Raw genomic sequence first — 20565 nt, forward strand, 5'->3', positions numbered from 1 at the left:
TGTGGTTTTGAGTTCCTAAAGTGCCTCTTGGATGGGATTTTTTCTCTCCTCCCAGTGAAAGTTAATACAAGAAAGCAGCTTGTCTTCTGGATAGGCTGGGCCTAAATCTTTGGTGCCTAATCTCAGACCTTGGGTACATTTTATGTCACAGCCATCTTTTGCTGTTCCCAGCCTTTCCATGAGGGATGAGAGAGAAGAATCCTGGTGCTTTCTGCTTTGGCAAAGTGCCTGCTGGGCAACACAATGAACATGTCCTCCCTGTGGGACACCAGAGGTTTATGGGATCTGTGCCCTGTTAGAGCATTCTCCAGGTGATCCTTTCCTTAATCCTGATCCCTGGGATGGATTATCTGCTGAGGGACAGTGAACCAGCCTTCAGCCTTGGTGATGTCCCCCTTCCTCAGCAGCAGGTGGGCCACCAGCATCCTTGGGAGAGCTGCTCCAGGCTCAGGTGGGCCCCCAGGTAGCTCCTGGCACAGTCAGGTCCTCTGACAAGTGGCAGTCAGGCAGGTGGATGAAAGTCCTTATTTAGCAGCTGCAAATCCCTCAATCCCTGAGGTGCTGGTGCCACACATTTCCCTGCAGTGGCTGTGCTGCTCTTGTCACTGGGGAAGGTCAGAGGGGCATGAGGGAGGCTGGAGGAACAGCTGAGAGTGGGTTTGTGCTGTCAGCCAGCTCTGTCTCCTCCTTAATGGCTCAGCAGGACGTGGCTGGCTCGGCTCAGACCTGGCCTTTTCAGCTGGCAGCACAAGGAGCTCCCTCCCTGCAGCTCCTCTGGCACCGAGCCTGTCCTTAGTGACAGGCAGAACGTGGGAGCAGGAGCCATCCAGACCCTTATCCTGCTCCAGGCACAGGGCCACTGTCCTGCTTTCCTTCTGGGAATTGGGAAATGGGTGATGCACCTCTGCCCATTCAGGCTCCATCTCTGCGGTGCTGTGGGGCAGCAGCAGAGCACTGGCAGCAGGGCAGGGAGGGATCCTGGCCCTGGGGGCAGCCCTGGAGGCACCTCTGGAGTGCTGTGTCCAGCTCTGGGACCTGGAAGCCAAAGCTCAGAATTAAACCCAGGATTTGATCTGAGACCTTGGAAAAGGCTCCCAAACTTAGGTGCTACAAGTGAGAACGTGGGTTTATAGTTTAAAGCAGACACATGGTAGGCTAAGAAAAGGAAAGTTTAGAGTTTTAGAGTTTAAAATACAGAAAATTTACAAGTAGTTACAAGGGTAGACAAGAAGTTTAGAATGCAGTACTGTAGGTTTGTGCACCATGATTGGCTAAGAAAGCTTACACTGTAACATGAGTCCATAAGACAGAATATTTAAGGATTGGGTCAAAAGCATAAATATCCTTGTTGGCAGTGTTTTTATTAGTCAATAAATCCTTAAAAGGTCTTGTAACAAAGAGTCCTGTGACCTTCTCAACTATGTGGTGAAGATGTGAGCTGAACTCACTCTTCCTGCCTGTGTAGATAAGTAAAATAAATCCCATCATCTAAACCACCTCAGAAGTCCAGTCTCGAATTCTTTCAAAATTCCTCACATTTACAGTCAAATTTGCCAAGGCCGAAGCTTAAGGACGGATCAACAACTCATCAACTACAATAGTGCTGTTTTTCATTTTCCATCTCCAGGGGTAAATCATTCTGGGAGGGTGATGATATTCAATCATGAGACCATCACTTGGAAAGGGGCTTGCTCATCCAGAGCATGATGAATTGATTTTTGGGGAGGACAGCTTTCTCCCATGGCTCAGGTTGGAGTATCCTCACAGGGTTTCTCTTTGAGAGAATTTGCTCCTCTTTGATGACAAATACAAAGCACCTGTGCTCATCACCTGGATTTATGGCTCTGCAGTGTTGTGCAAGGCAGTTTCACTGTCCTTTAGGGTTCAGTAGAATATTATGTGCTTGATATTAAAAACCTGCAGAAATGTCAGGGCGATTCCAGGTTGTAGAAGAAAGGCAGTCACTTGGAGGAGCAGGGAAAAAAAAAGCTTTATGTAAACTGCACAATGGAAGAGAAGTTAAATGTCCTCTTGGGAAAGAGCTGGGAGCTGGTTCTTGAAAATACAATGAAAAGGAGTAAATCACCTCCCTCAGAGGAGAAATCCATGTGAAAGTTCAGTGTTGGGACCCTCTTTGGCTTTGTGTCCTCCTCCTCTCATCTCCCTCTGCACTCAACAAAGAAAAGAAAACAAAGTAGATGAGCTTTGTGGGTGGTTCTGTGTTTCTTTTCAGAAGCTCTCATCTGTAACCTTTCCAGCTCTTTTGTGGATGTTTGTCCTTAAGTGATGTTCCCTTCTGCAATTCCAGCCTTCAGCCTCCTGTGAACTTTGAATTGTAGAGTTGTGTGCATTCACCCAGGCCCTGCAGCCCTGATGGGTTTGGTAGAGATTAATTAGGGATCAGTTCATGCAGCTCTCCTGATTTTCACACCCAAAGCACCCTCTGAGCCCTGCTCATCCTCTCCTTCCTCTTCTCATGCCTTCTAAGAAACAGGTGGTGGAGACTGTGAAAAGTTTAACAAGGAAAGGAATAAAAAAAGTTTGTGTGTGAGTGTTTGCATCCATGCTGAGGACAAATTCCTGCTGGGCAGGAATGGGACAGGAATGAGGAGCAGCTCTCCTATGGGGAAAGGCTGGGTGTGCTCACCTGGAGAGGAGAAGGCTCCAGAGAGAGCTCAGAGCCCTTCCAGGGTCTAAAGGGGCTCCAGGAGAGCTGGAGAGGGACTCGGGACAAGGGATGGAGGGACAGGACACAGGGAATGGCTTCCCACTGCCAGAGGGCAGGGATGGATGGGATACTGGGGAGGAATTGTTCCCTGGCAGGGTGGGCAGGCCCTGGCACAGGGTGCCCAGAGCAGCTGGGGCTGCCCCTGGATCCCTGGCAGTGCCCAAGGCCAGGCTGGACAAGGCTTGGAGCAGCCTGGGACAGGGAAAGGTGTCCCTGCCCATGGCAGGGGTGGCACTGGATAGGCTTTGAGGTACCTTCCAACCCAGGACTGTGTTGGATTGTCTGATTTTGGGATTCAGCTTCTCAGGTGGTGTGAGGAAGCAGCCAGTGTGGGAATGGAGGAGGTAGGAGTGTTCCAGCCCTGGGCTGTGGCCATGAAAACAGGTGTTTGCCATGGGAAAATAATTCCAAAGAGGTCAGACCTGTTGGCCATCCAAACTCCAAACTCCTACCCTGATTTTGTTGGCCAGGGCACCGGTACTTGATAAGTTTGACTTTACTCTTTGGCTCTTGCACTTTTGCTGCTCCAGGATTACCAGAACTTCCTGGCCTGCTGAGGAAAAGTCTCTTCAGGGCACCTTGTCACACGAAGCCACTGTGTGTGAGCTGAGAAATTGTTTGCAGGCAGATGATCAGATCTGAGTGCTTTGCTTTCTGCACTCCCAGAGAGAGCAATATCAGATTTTCCCCCTTTTCCACAGTCAAGAGTGGTGACAGAGCTCAGAAGCAAATGGGACTTGTCACTCTGTATTCCCTCCATCATCAAAAGCTGCTTCCTGCTGCTCTCTCATGTCCCAGACAGTAATAAATCACATTTTCTGAGCCCAGCCAATGTGCTGATTTGCAAACATGAAGTAGCAGCTCATAAGAGAATGCATTTCACATTTGCAGAGAGCAGACATTGCATTAACCTGGAGTGCTGCAAATTGCAGCAGCAGAGAGTGAAGCGAAGCTTTGCTACTTTAAAGTTCAGTGCAGACTTGATGTATGCAAAAGTAATTAAAACTCAATTTGCTGTGTTTTCAGAGGAGACTTCAAACACATTTGACAGAGAAATCACGTTCCTTTGTATCACAAGGTGTTTCCAATCTTGTCACTTGCCCATTTGTCACCTTGGATTTGGAATGAGAGCTCGTACTTCCAAAGAGTTTCTTGCTCAGGCCGTGATCACCCAGCAAACTTTTTAAAAATAAATCATTTTATTTATTAAAATAATAAAATTTTATTTAATAAAATAATGTATTAAATTATTTGATAATTTAGAAATAAAATTTAATTATTTAAAGATATAATATTTTATATTAGTTATTAAATTTATTTATTTTAATGCAGGTTCCTACCTGCATTTTCCAAGATTGTATCAAATGGGTCCAATCTTCCTCACAGCCCTTTGTGTAAGAAACCAAAGAGCTCCTGCTATGCTGATTTCCATCCCTGGGGATATCTATTCCCAAAAATGCCACTTCCCCCTGCACCAGGGTTTCTTTTCTGAACTGTCTGTGAGAATCAAAGACATTTCAGAATTCAGAAGTCCTCAGCTGCCTCCTGGGCTGCTCCATCCCTGCCAGCACAGGGCAGGTTTTGCTGTAGCTTGTTTTACTCACTGCTGTGGGGTCAGCAGTGCTGGGTTATCTAGAGAAGAGCAGAAGTGAAGAGCAGCTCTGGAGAAATCAAGATTTGAAGGAGGATTTTTGTGTGCTCACAGCTGGCCTGCTCCTGCCCTGCCCGAGGGAAGAATGAGATGGTCTTTAAGGGCTCTTCCACCCAAACCAGCCTGGGATTTTCTGATTTAGTGTGGTTTAAGCCCTGGTTTCTTGCCTCAGAGCTGCCACCCTGATTCTCAGCTGAGGGCATCTGACTATCAGAACAAACAGCCCTTGGGTGATAAATTCTCCTTTTCTCTCTCTCTCAGAACCGAGACTTGATTTTACACATTTGGTTTCTCTCCCTTTCTTCCTGTTTTTTATTGTTTGAATCAAATAGCCTCCTACAGTTCATAGCACAAGTATTTTTTCCCAAATTACTAATTCCCAATGTTTTCCTAACCACTTCCACCATTCCCTTTCTCTGCTGTCTGCAGTGAGGTTCTCACTACGTGGCCTCCAGGGAAACTCAGGTCCATATTTTAGCAGAGGCAAGGCAGAGCAATTCTGTTTAATCCAACCTGTCTCCCATCCTTTCCCTGTTTCCCAGTGAACTCTGGACTTTTGGAGTTCTGTGGAAGGAAGCAGCCCTTGAAAAGCTCTGGGAGAAACCACAAAGAGTCATTTGTGAGACCAACAGGGAGGGAATTGGGGCAATAAAGGAGCAGAATCTTTTAGAGCAGTGAAATCATTATTTCATAGGTGTTGTTGTTTCCATGTTGTGGTGGAGCCTGAACCCTCCAGGCATGTGAGGGTCTCCAGGGAATCCCCTCTCTGTTTGCTGCTCACACTTTTCTCATATTCCTGCTTCTCTTCTTGGTTGTTCTGGATGCTTTATGATCCACTTGGCATTTTTTAATAAAATTCAGGTTGAGCCACTGATGTTGTTTTCCCCTATCTTCCTAGAAGGAAACAGCTTTGAACTGTCCTTCCTGTTCTCACAGGATGCTTTGAAGGTCCTAAATCAGAGTTAGGTGCAAAGTGGACTAAATATTGGAGAGAAATGAGGAAATCACAGCATCCATCTCCCTGGGAGGCTGCAGGATAAAATGGGAAGGGAAGCAGCTCCTGAGGGCCCTGCCTGCACTTTTCCTTCCCAGTGGAGAAACTTAAATAGAGTTTTTCACTGTGCTGTGAAGGTGGTTGGGAATCTGAGCAGAGCTGGATTATTTTTGTTAAATGGGAAAGGATTTGTTTTCTGAAGAAATCCTTCCCTTCCTGCCTTTGGGGGAGAAAAAACAGAGTGAAATTCTGCAGCTCCTTTTCTGTCAGGAACACTTTGCTGTCAGAAACCTGCCAAGTTTTATTGACCAGCAATTCCAAACCCCTTGTGCCTGGATGAGGAATGAAAGCACCAAAGTGCTGCTGCTTCTGTAACTCAGAGCTGAGCTCATTGCAGGTGTCAGGTGAAAATATTGATTTAGGGGAGATCTTCTCCTGCTGCATCCGAGTCACTCCAGTGAGAGCTCTGCCTGCCCAACCCCTTCAGCCTCATCCCAGGTTTATTTACCAGGAAAATGTGGAAAACAGGGCAGAGAGGAGCTGTGCTGTGAGAACATGAGACCTGGAGTGGGAAAGGTGGACTTGCAGTCACTCAGCACACAGAACTGTTTGGCTCTTTGGTCAAACCCTGTGGGCTGGAAGGACCAAAGAAATCCTAATCCCAGGTGTCCCTCAGGTGGATTTATCCATCTCCTCACATTATTTACCACAGGAAGGAGTTGTGAGCACGTGCAACATCACTAAGGCTGCAGTGGCCTTAAAAAGTATTAAGGCATCAGAGCATTTGGCTAAAACTGGGCTAAATTACCACCCCCCCCCCCCCCACCCTACACAATTACTGAGTGTGGAGAAAATAGCATTTTTCCTCAGATGTCCCCTTGGGAAAAGCCAAATAAATTCTGATAGCATTTCCCAGGCTTGTTTGGTTTTAAGCTCCTGCAGCAGCAGTTGAAAGTTTAATCTTTTAGAGCTGTGCAGATGAAGAGGAACTGAACAGGGGCAGCTGGGCAGCCTGGAGATTGATGACCCTGCAGAGCCTCATCCATATCCCACTCCCAAAAACCCTCCAGGGAGCTTTACCCTTGTTGGATAAAACCCAAGAGGAAGGGAAATGGAGCCAGACCTGAATTCTGGCTCTCAGAGCTCCAGCTGTAACTGGTGGCAAGCTCCAAGGCCCTTCAGCAAATGCATTTGGAGTTGAACAAACTGATTTTAGCTCCTCTCAAACCCTCTGGGGAAGGGAGTTTTGTGGGATTTCCTTGCAGAGCTGTCAGTGTTTGGCACTGGGATTTGTTCCAGGCAGATTGATGTGTGGATTGTGCACCTGCAGAACAGTGTCAAATGTTATGGGTGTGTAAATTTTTATCAAGATTAATTTTTAATTTCTGTGAGTTACAGCTTCTCCAGGAAGTGGCTGTCTCAGGGTTTTTAAAAATATTTGTTCTTTTATTGCTGCCTTTCAAGTGCAAGATTCTCCTAAGTAAAAAGGGAAAGAAGGGAAGGAATTTGTGCTGGTTTTAGGGGTCTCAGCCTCTGGGTTTGGTCTGTTATCTTTGATATGAGACTGCAGTGACTGCATGTCCCAGTCTCACTTATCAATCACATATCAAAAGTGATTTCCAGTTTGATTGAAGGATAAATTTAAATAGACTCCTCATTCCTCTATTTTATTTCTTTATAGCTTCAACTTTTGGTGTTGGTGGGGTTTTTTTTGTTAACATTTTGACACAGAATCACTAAGGCTGGAAAAGCCCTCCAAGATTGAGTCAATTAACCCAGCACTGCCAAGGCACCTCTAATCCATGTCCCCAAATGCCACATCAACGTGGCTTTCCAACACTTCCAGGGATGCTGATTCCACTTCTTCCAGCAGCCCCTTCCAATGCCTGAGCACCCTTCCTGTGAAGAAATACTTCCCAAAATCCAATTTAAACCTTCCTTGGGGCAGCTGAAGGCAGTTTTGTGCTGAAATTCTTCCAAACTATTTTGAAATGTCAAGAAATGAAAATGAGAGCTCTGAAAAGCAAGGGAGGAGGTTTGCAACTAGGAAATAAATTTGGATGGCAGGATCTAGCTGGTGAGCAGGGGGGCAGGTGAGCAAAAGGGCTTTTCTCAGAGTATTCCACAGGGAACATCTCAGTATTTTAAGGGAGATTGTTTTAACCAAGGGCTGTGAAAATGAAACAAATCAGAGTTTTGCACACAAAAGGCTTTGAGGACCAAAAGAGGGTCAGTTTGCACTCCTGGAATTGGAGCTGTAAAATTCCAGGTTAAGAGGTGCTGAAGCAAAATTTGAGACAACCACTGCAGCTCAGCAGGGCAGGCTGTGTCCTTCCACAGAATGCTTGGGGGAAAAGCAGTTTGCATTTGGGTTTGTTTGCTTTTGGGATTGAAACTCGTTATTTATCCAGGTAAGAGTCAGGCACATTAGACAGGTGTGCCCTGAAGGGTATTTGAACTTTTCAATATTTTATCCAGGAAAACCAGGAAACCTATCCCTTCTCTCTGGTCACTTTTTGCTCACATCTGGGCTTCAGAAGGACTGGGATAAGGGAGTGTGTGTGAGGATAAACTGCCAGCATCTCCCACTCTCTGAAGATCTTCTTGAATTTCAGCTTAACTCCTTGAGTTCCTCAAAAATCCAGCTGAGCAAACCACACCTTCTGTTGCTTTCCCCAAGGATCCCAGACTTTCCCTCTTTTTTTCATCCTCCTGATGGATGAATCAGGCAGAGCTGTTCATTTTCTGGGAGCTGTCCAGCAGAGGGGCAGAGTGTGGGATCAGTGCTCCTTCTGGGGTGACACATCCCAGTTCCAGGGATGCTGATTCCACCTCTTCCAGCAGCCCCTTCCTGTGAAGAAACACTTCCCAAAATCCAATTTAAACCTTCCTTGGGGCAGCTTAAGGCTGTTTTCTTTGTGCCTTGGTGCTGAGGGAGATCTTAAATCAGACAAAATACCTGAGTCCCACAAGAACCAAGGTTGTGCTGGAGCTCTGGAGGTCACCTCTCCACAAGCCTGAGCAGGGATCTGTAGTACAGTTGGAAAGACCTTGGAAAACCAGGTTAAATATATGTCTGTGTGAATAGTTTTTGATGTTTTCTATGGTTTTTGAGGATGTGCATCTCCCCTTGGGAGTGGGTCCAGCCCACCTGTGTGGAAGAGGTTTTAGAGCAATTTCTGTGAGCCAGAGAGAAGTTTGATAAGAGGATCCATTTTTACCCCTGAAAGAATTTCCTACCAAGGTCATTGACATAGAAACCAAGAAAGAAAGAAGGATAAATAAGAGAAACCTGAAATTTCCAATCCCAGTGAGCACTGTGTGACCAATGAGTAGAGTGTAAACTTATGTGCTTTGTAAGAATGTATAAAAAGCTTGCATGCTAGAATAAAACCAGTTTGAAGCCTTCTGAAAATGGAGTGTGTTGCTTTGTCTTGTCTCCATCTCAGCTGTGACACACCTGCAACAGAAAATAGTCATCATCATCATCATCATCATCATTATCTCAACAGAAAAAGATCCAAACTAGTTTTCTGCTCTCACAGAGAGGGGAAAAAAGTCATTTATTTTGCTTTGCTGCAGAGTTTTGATGTGTGGGTCACAGGAGGAGGTAGATGGGAGTGCCCACTCCTGTCAGGCAGAGTGGGTTTTTTGGGATAATTCATTAGGGTCTCTCCACTTCTCCTTTCCAGGGGAATGTCGGCAGTTTGGTGGGGTGGGCATCAGGCACGGCATGGATTGGAAGATCCTGGAGGGTTTTTTCCAATCCAGTGACTGTGGGATCTCCACAGGCTGCCACACTCTGGCTCTGTGCCTTCCTCTCATCGGGCTTTTAGTCCCTTTATCCTTTTTTTAGCTGCTCTCAGTTCTCCCAGCCCCTCTCTGCCCCCAGGCTGCTGTTACAGATTTCGGCAATCACCTCCTTTCTTTGCACTCCCTGCTTTTCAAAACGCTCCTGCAGCCGGGCTGGAACCTGGGATGGAGCTGTGCTCTTATCTCCAGTAATCCTTCCTCTGGAGTGTGCCTTGATTTAAATCCAAGAGGTGTCAGTGAAGTCACTGCTCCAGGCTGCAGACGTGGTACACGTGGATTCATGGCTCCAAGCTCAGTTTCTAAACGATTTCTTAAAAGCCAGTGTTAAAAAGCAGTTTTAGGATGTCATTTTTTTGCTGGCAGGTCCCTGCCAGGGAGGTGGGGCCAGCTTGGTAAATCCTTTTCTGGTTTTGGGTTTGTGCTGATGTCAGGTTCTCCTAAATAAACTTTGGCACTGGAAATCCCTCCCCAAAAAAAGAGGATTTCCAGGGTCTGGTTTTGGGGATGGTGCCCCAGTTCCATCACACTGGGACTGCCTCCCCCAGAGGGTTTGAGAGGAGCTAAAATCAGTTTGTTCAACTCCAAGTGCATTTGCTGAAGGGCCTTGGAGCTTGCCACCAGTTACAGCTGGAGCTCTGAGAGCCAGAATTCAGGTCTGGCTCCATTTCCCTTCCTCTTGGGTTTTATCCAACAAGGGTAAAGCTCCCTGGAGGGTTTTTGGGAGTGGGATATGGATGAGGCTCTGCAGGGTCATCAATCTCCAGGTTGCCCAGCTGCCCCTGTTCAGTTCCTCTTCATCTGCACAGCTCTAAAAGATTAAACTTTAAACTGCTGCTGCAGGAGCTTAAAACCAAACAAGCCTGGGAATTGCTATCAGAATTTATTTGGCTTTTCCCGGGGGGACATCTGAGTAAAAATGCTATTTTCTCCATATTCAAAGCACTCTCTCAACAATTTGCAGCGGGAAAACAACTTGAAATTTGGCAAAATATGCATTATTTATTTTTTTTCCTCACTGATATTGTAGTTATTCTGTCAGAACTTTCCTGAATTTGGGTGAGGGAGAAAATTGTCAGGGCTTGTATTTCCCACACACCCAGGGGCTTGTCACTGTAAGGGTAACTTGTGCTTTGTCTCAAGTGCCATTTTGGAAATATATTCAGCCTTGCTCAGGAAAATCTGCAGATCCAGAGTGATATTTCCTAAAGAAAACTTTCTGCAAACAATCATTCCTCAGTTTTCAGAGCAGAGCTTGAATAGCATCCAACAAGCCAAGCTGCAGTCCAAGTGTGAAACAGGCACAGATGAAATCAAATATTGAATAGTCATTCATGAATGCTGCACTGAATTGAGGGAATCCTCCTCCCACCCCTCCTGGCATTTTTGGAGTTGTGGGATGAAATTTATATCTTAGGAATACATGAGCTCATGCTGAACCCTGCTTTTTTGCATTCCTCATTTTTCACTAGCAGTGTTTGTATTTTTGAACCTGGGAATGTGATGAATAATTAGTGCCTTTATGGGAGAACCAGACTTTTTTTTTCTCTCTCTAAGGGTCCAGGACTTGAAGAGGGCCCAGGAATGTGGATAATATTAAAACCCATTGCTCTTATCCACGTTCCAAAGGCATTGCTGGGACAGACAGCTGAAAATGAGGAATTAGGCCTTGCAGGTGTCTGCTGGGTGGGTGTGGAGAAATACAAGGTGGGAATGTCCCTGGCTCATTCCTGCTGTTAAAGCCTTTACTGGACAACAGAAGAAACATTTTTTTTGTACACAGAAATCCACCTGGGATTCTCAGATACCCTCCTGGATATTCTTGTATCTTTAAAATTCAGATTTATTTGGATTTGGGAGTCGTGGAAGGTTTTGGCTTGAAGCAGCAAGTGCCCTTTCCCCTGTGCTGGGAAGAAAAAGGAAGAGCTGATAATGCATTGCAAAAATTTAGTCTATTATATAAATTACACAGAGGCTGACAAGTTCCTCAGGTCCACTTAATCTGTTTTCTTCTGTGCCTGGAAAGAGAAAACGACCATTTAATTATTGGGGGGGGAAAAAATGATCTTCCTGATTGAGAGAGTCACATGAGTGCCATTTACTTTATCCTTCCATTCATTTGAGGGACATGGATGCAGTTCAGCCAGAGATTTCAGGTTTAATTTCAAGCCAGTTATTTCAAGTTTAATTGGGTGGACTCAGAGTGACAAAACCCCCAATGTCCCCATCCAAACAAAACCTGTGTGCTTTGCTGGTGGTGTAGTAGGGGACAAAACTGATCCTGCTTTGTTCTTACGTGCTTCATTCGTTTTTTTTCCTCTTCTGTGGTTCAAATGATCCGTGTTTAACTTGGCATCCTGGGAGGTTATTCAGGAATTTTCCAGAGCACAGGTTCCCCATCCCTGGAAGTGTCCCAGGCTACGTTTTGGATCACCCTGGCATGGTGGAAGGTGTCCCTGCCCATGGCAGGGGTGGGGCACTGGCTGAGCTTAAAGGCCCCTTCCAAACCATTCTATGATTTCCCAGGATATTTCCATGACTCCTGGAACTGGGACAGAGATGCACTGGGAGTAATTCAGTGTCAGCCTATTTTATTCAGAGTCAGCCTGCTTTTTGTTCACAGTCTAGAATCCCAGGATGATTTGGGTTGGAAGGGACCTTAAAGCTCATCCTGTTCCATTCCCTGCCATGACCAGGGACACCTTCCACTATTTTAAGAGAAGGGCTGTGACCCAAAAAAAAAAAAAAAAAAAAAAAAAAAAAAAAAAAAAAAAAAAAAAAAAAAAATTCCCCTAAATCCGGGCTTTCGTTTTAATATTGGGAATATTCCTCGTGGTGAAGTGAACACTCCGCAGGCACGGAGGGGAGGATTCCCAGTGCCCGGGGCACAACCCCGTGAATAAGCCATGAATAATTCATGAATAATGCGGGCCATTATGGGTTTGTGTTCCCAAACAAGCACCAGCCTTAGCACATCTTCATCGGACCGGCCCCGAAGTCAGGCAGCCCAATTAAAACTTTAATTGCTCCACAATTAAATTGGCAACTACAGTGTAATTAGCACGCCGGGTTTAATTTGGGAAAGCCAGGCTCTGGCTGAGAGGCTCAAGGTTCAGGGAAGTGTGCTGGGGATCAGGGTAGCAAGGGAAGCTGTTCCCTCTTGGATTTCATGGAATATCCCCCAAGCATCGTTCAACTCCAACTCCTGGGACCGATTTTTCATAAGCAAAGCTTAATTTCATGAAGTTTTAGTGAACCTCCCAGAAATCTTGCAGAGCAACAGGGTGAGGTGAGACTCTGGCAGAGGTTGCCCAGAGCAGCTGTGGCTGCCCCATCCCAGGAATTGTCCAAGGATGAAGAACCAAAGAACTGAGACTTGGGGGCCTGCAGAACCCAAAATATCTTGAGTTCTGCGTGGTTAAAGAGATTTTTGGAGCTATGTCTGTTGGGAGGAGGCTGGTGGCTTGTGGAGGCATTGATCTCTTTTATTGACCCTTATCTCTGGTCACCTTCCCATGGTCATCCTGGAAGGGGAATGGCTGGAGCCCTCGATACTGGGGAGCTGAAGGCACTGAGATTTTTATTTTATGCTCTGTTTGAAAAATCATACACATTGCCCATTGTTTTGGAATTGCTTCTTGCAGCTGACAGCAAAGTGCACTGTTTGTATGCCAACTAATGCTCCCCCAAATCAGCTCAAGCTGTAAATTAAATATAATGTTGAATTCAATAATGCTCAATGTTTGGACTGGAATGCAGCATTTTCTGGTTCTCCTGCCTGGAGAGAAGCATCTCTTGCATTATTTAGTGTTTGTCTGATGGAGATGCCAAGGCAAGCTGCAGATGTATCTCCATTAATTGATCAATATTGTGTTGTATTCCATTTGGTTCCTTTATCTGCTTGATACAGCAGAACAATTTGTTTGCTCCATGGAAAACTGCACTGTATAAGCAGCCAGGTAGGAAAAGAAAATGGGAAAAATCCTACAGCAGTCCTTTGACCTTTTAATTCCATAAGAGGTGAATTTTGCTCATGGTCTGAGCATCTTATGGTGAGGTGTTTAATGTTCCAGATTGCTTAGTTACACAGCAGGGGAATGGGAGGCTTTCTCCAGGATAGTAAATTGTAATTAAAGAGCACGTTAATTACCAAACCACAGAGCATTGTTTTATCTAATCTTGCCAATACCTGCAATATCATGCTGGGGAAATCTTCTTTTTACTTTTAAAACAAGTATTTTAATTTCATCAGCAGTGTGTTTCTTGTGCTCCCCAACACTTGGGAATGATGTGATCCCACCTGTGCATTACTGCTCAGAATTGCCCATCTTCTTTTGGAGCCCATGAGCCAAAAGTCAGGTAAAGTAATTTCCTTTGCAGGTTTTTGTTGTAAGCTTTATCCAGCAGGGCTTTTTGCAGAAAAAGCTGCTGAAACTCAATTCTATTAAACAAAAATTACATTCTTCAAAATGGTTTAGGAATCTCTGAAGTGTGGGAGGCTCCACTAAGGTCAGATATTGCTCATTCTTGAGATAAACACCTATTTTTGTTCTTCTTGTTAGATTGATACTTAATATGAAGAAATGAATCAAACATTTATAGAAATAGTCATAAAAATTGACTTGTAATGAAGATATTTGAGTTTCCCCCCCCCCCAGCTCTGCTTCTCTATCACAGAAAGCACTGCTGCCATTTTACACTCCCACAGCCCAGGTAACATTTAGCTCATAATATTTACCAAACAGCTGCTTTCAGCTTGATAAATAATCATCTTTTCTCACCTAAATGAGTCTGTATTTCAGTTCTCTGATTGTATTCTGTGATCACTGAAGCTGTATCCCAGTTTGGGGTGCCAGAGGAGGTTTTTTAGTGGCAGCTAAGATTTGGAACATTTCCTTTTTTTTTTTTTTAACCCCTTCATCTGTCCCCTCTTCCTTCTCTTCTCCTGGCTCTTGTTTTTCAAATCTTGCTTTTTAAACCCTCCATTATTTAAAAGATGAGTCATTTCCAACCTCCCAGGTTGGTCCTGAACTCCTTTCTTTCCATCCAACCTGGGATTTTGATTTTAACCCTTCCTCACACATCCCTTCCCAGCATGGTGCAGGTAAGCTGGTAAAGCAGATTTCCCCTCATAAAATGAGATATTCAGAAAGGCAAGGGGTGGAGAGATGGGAATTAAATAATAGCCACGGGTCAGAGTAATTTCCTTTTCTGTGATAATTCTGTTACTCATGGATGAGTGTTCTCAGGGACAATGACCAAAATTACACCCCCGTCTTCATGTGGGGTGTTAGACACCTAAATCTTTTCTTTTTTGAACACAAAATTTGGCAGAAATTTCACCTGAAAGTCTAAGGGGTGTCACAAAGTTCCAAGTGAGTTTGGTGTACTGTATGTCCTGACTGTACAGCTGCTCTGTAGGCACAGATTTTGTGGTACTTGGGAGTGGAGCCTCATCCCCAGTGTCTCAAAACTCATCCCACAGTCTCAAGCTGCCCCAAGGGAAATACAGGTTGGATATCAGGAAAAAGTGTTTTACAGAAAGGGTGATAAAGTTCTGGAATGTTCTGCCCGGAGAGGTGGTGGAGTCACCATCCCTGGGTGTGTTTAAAAACAGCCTGGATGTGGCACTGGGTGCCAGGGTTTAGTTGAGGTGTTGGGGCTGGGTTGGACTCAGAGATCTTGGAGGTCTCTTCCAACCCAACCCAACCCAGAGATTCTGTGAATTCTGTGAATTCTAACTGGCTACAGGTATGCAGGACAGGTCACTGATATGGAAGGTGATGAGCCATTAATGAGCCCAGGTGCACTGACCAATCACCCAGGGAGCAGAGGGCACACAGGTGCAGTGCATTAACCATGAGGGGTGTAAAAGGCTGGGCTGAAGAACAACCAAGTGCTGATGCTTGAAACTTTCCTCTGTGTAAGTTGCAGCTTTGCTGTCAGTGGTGAGTTTTGTTTCCCCAGGAATAGAGCTGGAGTTCATGTCCAGGGCCCTGTGGCCCTGCTGGGCTGCTGCCTCCTGAAATTCCAGATAGTGCAGGATGTGTCCCCAGCCTGCCACCACCTGCACCTCGGGCTGTGCTGACAGTGCCCAGCACCTCCTGGAAACTGGGGTGGTGTGTAGGCACAGAGTTTGTGCTCATTGGGAGTGGGGCTGGGGCTGAGCCTCATCCCTAACGAGCTACAGCTGTGAAAAGCAGGTGACCAGTATTGAAATTAATGAGGTGTTAATGAGCCCAGGTGCACTGACCAATCACCCAGGGAGCAGAGGGCACACAGGTGCAGTGCATTAACCATGAGGGGTGTAAAAGGTTGGGTGGAGGACAGGAAGGGCAGTTGCTTGCAGCCTTCTGAAGTGCTGGGGTGTTCCTCTGTATGGGCTGCCAGCTGAAGCCTTCTGAGTTGGTGAGGTGTTGCTCTGTAGGGGCTGAAGCTCTCTGAAATTGTATTGTGGCCATCTCAACTGCAGCAATGCTCCACCAAAAAGCACTTTAAGTGTTAAAAGTTTCTGCATGCAGCAGTGGGTTTTAACCTTTTTCTGAATATATGTGCTCTTCTTTGTAATACATTTAGTTCCTCTTGAAGTTGTAGGGCTCTGGTGTTTTTTTGTTCAAAGGATGCAATTCCAGGATGATTTGGGTTGGAAGGGACCTTAAATTTCATCTAATTCCACCCCCTGTCATGACCAGGGAACCTTCTACTACCCCAGGCTGCTCCAAGTTCTATCCAACCTGGCCTGTAATCAAACAAATTGTAAAAGTTAAATCTAAAAAAAAAAATAGCCTTCCTTTTAAAGTGTCTGAAATTAAATAATTGCCCTTTTAAAATGGTCTTTCTCTCTTTTTTCCACAGATGGGAAGGTTGAAGTGACAAAAGAGGGAGTGAAGCTCTGCACCATGGGACCTGGCAAAGTGTTTGGGGAGTTGGCCATCCTCTACAACTGCACCCGGACAGCTACTGTCAAAAGTAAGAGCTTTTTTGATGTTTGTTCATCTCTCCACTTGGAAGCTGCAGCCTCCTTTAGATGTTTCACTTTCTCAGTGAACTCAACTCTTTAGGGCATGGATTTTGCTATGGAATTTAGGCACTCTGTGTGAAGGAGGTGCAGAGGAAATGCATCATTCAGTCACTCAGGTTAGTCCTAGCTTGCACCACAGTTTTCCTTACAATTCCTGCTGGCTCTCATGATAATTGTTTTCTTATTGCCTAGAAGACCCTTTCTGACCTGTGTAAGTCTTCAAGGGTAGCTCACTAAGCCAAGCTTAGCTTTTTGTGCAGGATAAGTCACTGTTTTCCCACTAAGTTGACTAAAATAAATCAGGAAAAAAAAAATCTGGAATGTGCTTGACCCCCTGCTCTAAACTCCTCAGCACTTCTCCTCTTACCTGTTTTCTTTTATGAGTGTTCTGGGCAAAAGCTTGGCTTGCACAGTTAAGCAGAGGAAAAAAATCCCATTGCTATGCATGGCTTAAATGAGTTGTTGTTTAAATTCAGATGCAGATATAGGATATCACAGTTCTCCTTCATCTTGAGGACAAGAGTTTCTGGTGGTGTCTGAAGCAGAGAGAGAGAGATAACAATAAATAGTTGTGTCATTTTAAGGTGCTGTGGGGGTGGAGTTAAAAGGATACAGATGGTACAGAAAAATCCAAACAAGAGGCACAAACTTGAAGAATACCAACCTGAATAATACAAACCAGTGGTATTCTTGTGGCAGAATAATGAGCTGTGCGAGGTCCCTGCTCAGAAGAAAACCTTTTCCAAATATCTAATTGTGCTTCAAAAAAAGAGAGAGGAAAAGAACAAATGGGCAGGACTGAGAAAGCAGGAACAGATAAGTGGATTATTTTCTGCAGGATGTGCTGTTCTCTGTAGGGCTCAAGGACATGACTGATGTTCTCTGTTTTCACCTGTGCAAACCTTGCCTTTTCACGAGTGCTGGGGACCTCAGGTGAGGCTGAAAAGTTCAGAGAAGCAGCAGGTTTGTGTGGTAAATACAGCTGGGGGAGGCTGGGAAGAGCAGAGGGAAAGGTCACAGCCTAGAAAAGGCAGTGAGAGCATGGCTGCTGCCTAGTTCCCCTTAGGAATGCAGAGCTGGAGGGCACCTGAGTGGAATCCCACAGAGCCACTCTGTTCCTGTGGCCATTCCCCCCTGCTTGTGCAAGGCACTCCCACTGCAGATTTTCCTGTATTTTTTCCCCTTACTGCCTTTTCCACACCCCCAGGCTCCCCTCCTGAGCAAACCTCCAGACTGGCACGTGGCATTGTTGTCCCAAATCCCTCTGTCCTGGTTAAACTGGGGGCAGGAGTAGGGGCACTACTCAGAGAATCCTTGCCTCAGGGAAAAGCAATGTGTGTCCCTTGTTCCTTTAGAGTTCTGCTGGGTTTTAATCCCTTTCCCAGGGCCAGCAAAGGACCTGGAGGACTTTTCTCTCTGGTTAGTGCACAGAGCAGTGCACTTGGGGGTGTGATGAGCTTGGGGAGCTGCTGCAGCTCGGCCTCGCTGAGCTGAGGGTGTGGAGGTGCTCACATCCCCTCTGGGATGATCCTACACAGCTTCAAACACCTGCTTGTTCCTTTGGGAAGTGAGCAATGAATGTGCTAAGTCCCTAGAAAGGTGAGTGGTGGCAAATACTCCATTAAGCCCTGGATCATGCCAAGGTTTATTTAGTGAGAAATAAAATTGGTGATTGTAGTGAGAGCAGACACTCAGCACTGGTGGTGAAGAAGTGGCAGGGAGCACCATCCAGCTCCCATCTGGAGAAACTCTCAGGGCTTCCCAATTTTCAGGAGAGAACTTTCCATCATCTCCAGGGTATCAGGAGTGTGTTTTGATGGGCCTGCCTGTACTTCATTACGAGGACATTAAGTGCTGCTTTCTGAGGATGAAGTTGCAGCAGAGGCTGAGTGAAGGATGGATTTATGGGGGTGTGGATCTCTGTGTTACAGCTGGGCCATAATGAGGTGTCAGCTGAGTTGACATCTCCAGCTGGAGCTGGGTTTTATGTGTACCCTGGCTTTGGTTTGTAAATAATAAAGATTTTAGTGTCATTACTCACTGTTAGTCTACATGGGCTCTTCAGCTTGTGCTCACTCTGCAGGAGCAAACTTCAGCTATAAATCACTGGAGGAGGGGCTTTGTCTTTGCCACAGAATTTAGGAGACATTAAAATTTAATGATTCTGATCTGACTCCTGTCTCATAATGACCTCTTTAATAAGACAATCCAGGGCTTTGAAAAGCCTGCCCCAGGAGCACTATTAATATTTTTTTTCCCTGTCATTGCAGTCTTAAATAAAAGCAGGGTGGGGTTTGAGTTCAGGCAGGGCATGGGAAGAACCCAAACCCTTGGGTGGTGAGGAGCACTGGGGAAGGCAGGGACACATCTCCTGACACGTGGCCTTCTTTTAAAATAAATGTGCAATTTTTGACATCTGATTTTTGTTTGGTTATTCTGCAGTGTTTGCCTTACATTTCCAGATATTAGTAGAGGGTTTGGGGTATTTTTGGTTTGCTTTTTTTATCTGATCAGTCTGCTCCAAGTATGGAATTGTCAAGGCTTTCTGACTCCTTGATGTTCACAGATCACCTTCCACTGTGCAGTGAGTGAAATCCAAATCAGCAGTAATTTCTCCCTCTCTCTGTATTGATTATCCAGAGATCTCAAGTGCCTGCATGCAAACTTGGATGCTGCTTGCAATTCAAAGCAGAGCCACAGACTTTTCTCCCTGATTCCAACAAATAATTAGGTTCAGAGTGAGGAAAGCATCACTTTTTATGGCTATACCTAAAATGATGTCTCTGATCCTCTGTTTTTAGAGACATGGTTGGAAAAAAGAGCTAAAGAGAGGTCAGCAAAAAAAGATAAAGACAGAAATCCCCCCAGCTGAATTGGGGTTGTGTTTAAAACATTGTGATTCTTCATTTTGATAACAAGATGTGGGAGGAAGTGAAATTAATCTGCTGTTAATACTGTGCAGAGATCTCATTCCTCTTAAAGAATAATGTGTGGAGCAGATTTTTGCAGGTGATTTAGGCTGGATTTTGTGGAAGGAGCAGATTCTCCATCCTCCAAGGATGTTCTGCTTATTTTAGAAGTGGTCTTAACACCTGAAATAGATTCTCTTGGGGGCAAAATTCCAATAAAACCATCCCTTGGAAACATCTCAGTTGGGAGGCTGACGATTTCAGGGGAGTTACACTCCGCACCAGCTTGTGTTTTCAGGAGAACTGCTAGCAAAAAAAAAAAAAAAGGCAAGTGGAGGCTGAAGTTATTAAACTCTAAATTATGTAAATCCTTCTGCTGGCCCTCAAAAGGCAGCACAAGAGTCCCTCAAGCTGCTGTGCTTGCCAGCTGCACTAATTGTACAAAACCCAGCGCGGCGCAGAGGGATTAAGGCGGGAGCTCGGCTTTTCCTTGCCAAGCCTGGATGAGTTTGAATTTTCAACTGCTGGTTTTTGTTTTAATGGAGTCCTCTGCACTGCTTGCTGCAGCCCCAGGAACGACAGAACTTTCTGAGGAGCTTGGAAACATGGATAATTTGTGGGGGAAAATAAGGCAGCAGCGAGTTGCCAATTAAAACTGCAGAGACTCGTTAAAGCCTTGCAGAAGGATGCTGCCTTTAGATATTCTCCTCCAACAATTACAGGAGCCAGGGTAAAGTTTGTTCAGCTCTCCTTAAAACACACTTTGGAAGGAAGTTGACTTTTAGATACTCAACTGTTTGATTAAAATCTCTCTGATATTACATGGAGATAAGAAACCTGGGATGGCCCAGCCAGTCTGGTGTGCCTGGTGGGAGATAAATGGAATATAAATGGATATATCCTGGGAGAAAGTAATTTAAACTCAACCTTCCACTGCCTCTATTTTACTGTGACCTTTACAGGTCTTGCAAGTAATGTGACAAAATGGGATTGGATTATTCCTCCAAGGGGATGATAATGGGAAAATGATGTTGAGGACAATGGACAAGGTGTAGCAGGAGTTTCCCCCCTCCTCTCTTCTTCAGGAGCATCTTCAGGATGGCATTTCTCTGGCTCCTCATTTCCATCTTTGGGATCACAGATTCCCAGGATGGTTTGGGTTGGAAAGGACCTTAAGTCCCATCCCATCCCAGCCCCTGCCATGGCAGGGACACCTTCCACTGTCCCAGGCTGTTCCAGTCCCCATCCAGCCTGGCCTTGGGCACTGCCAGGGATCCAGGGGCAGCCCCAGCTGCTCTGGGCACCCTGTGCCAGGGCCTGCCCACCCTGCCAGGGAACAATTCCTAATTCCCAATATCCCACCCAGCCCTGCCCTCTGGCACTGGGAAGCCATTCCCTGTGTCCTGTCCCTCCATCCCTTGTCCTCAGTCCCTCTCCAGCTTTCCTGGAGCC

At 45.6% G+C, this 20565-nt stretch overlaps 1 protein-coding gene across 2 annotated transcripts in view; it reads left to right on the forward strand.

The window, feature by feature from the left end:
* The window catches only part of PRKG1 (protein kinase cGMP-dependent 1), a 374427-nt gene that overhangs the window by 153155 nt on the left and 200707 nt on the right, over positions 1–20565 (forward strand). For both annotated transcript variants that reach the window (XM_059851089.1, XM_059851088.1), the window contains exon 3: positions 16039–16152. In XM_059851089.1, coding sequence (XP_059707072.1) covers positions 16039–16152 — 114 coding nt within the window. The remainder of the gene's footprint in view (positions 1–16038; positions 16153–20565) is intronic.

The sequence above is a fragment of the Haemorhous mexicanus genome, chromosome 7 (assembly GCF_027477595.1).
Source record: "Haemorhous mexicanus isolate bHaeMex1 chromosome 7, bHaeMex1.pri, whole genome shotgun sequence".
NCBI classification, from domain to species: domain Eukaryota; kingdom Metazoa; phylum Chordata; class Aves; order Passeriformes; family Fringillidae; genus Haemorhous; species Haemorhous mexicanus.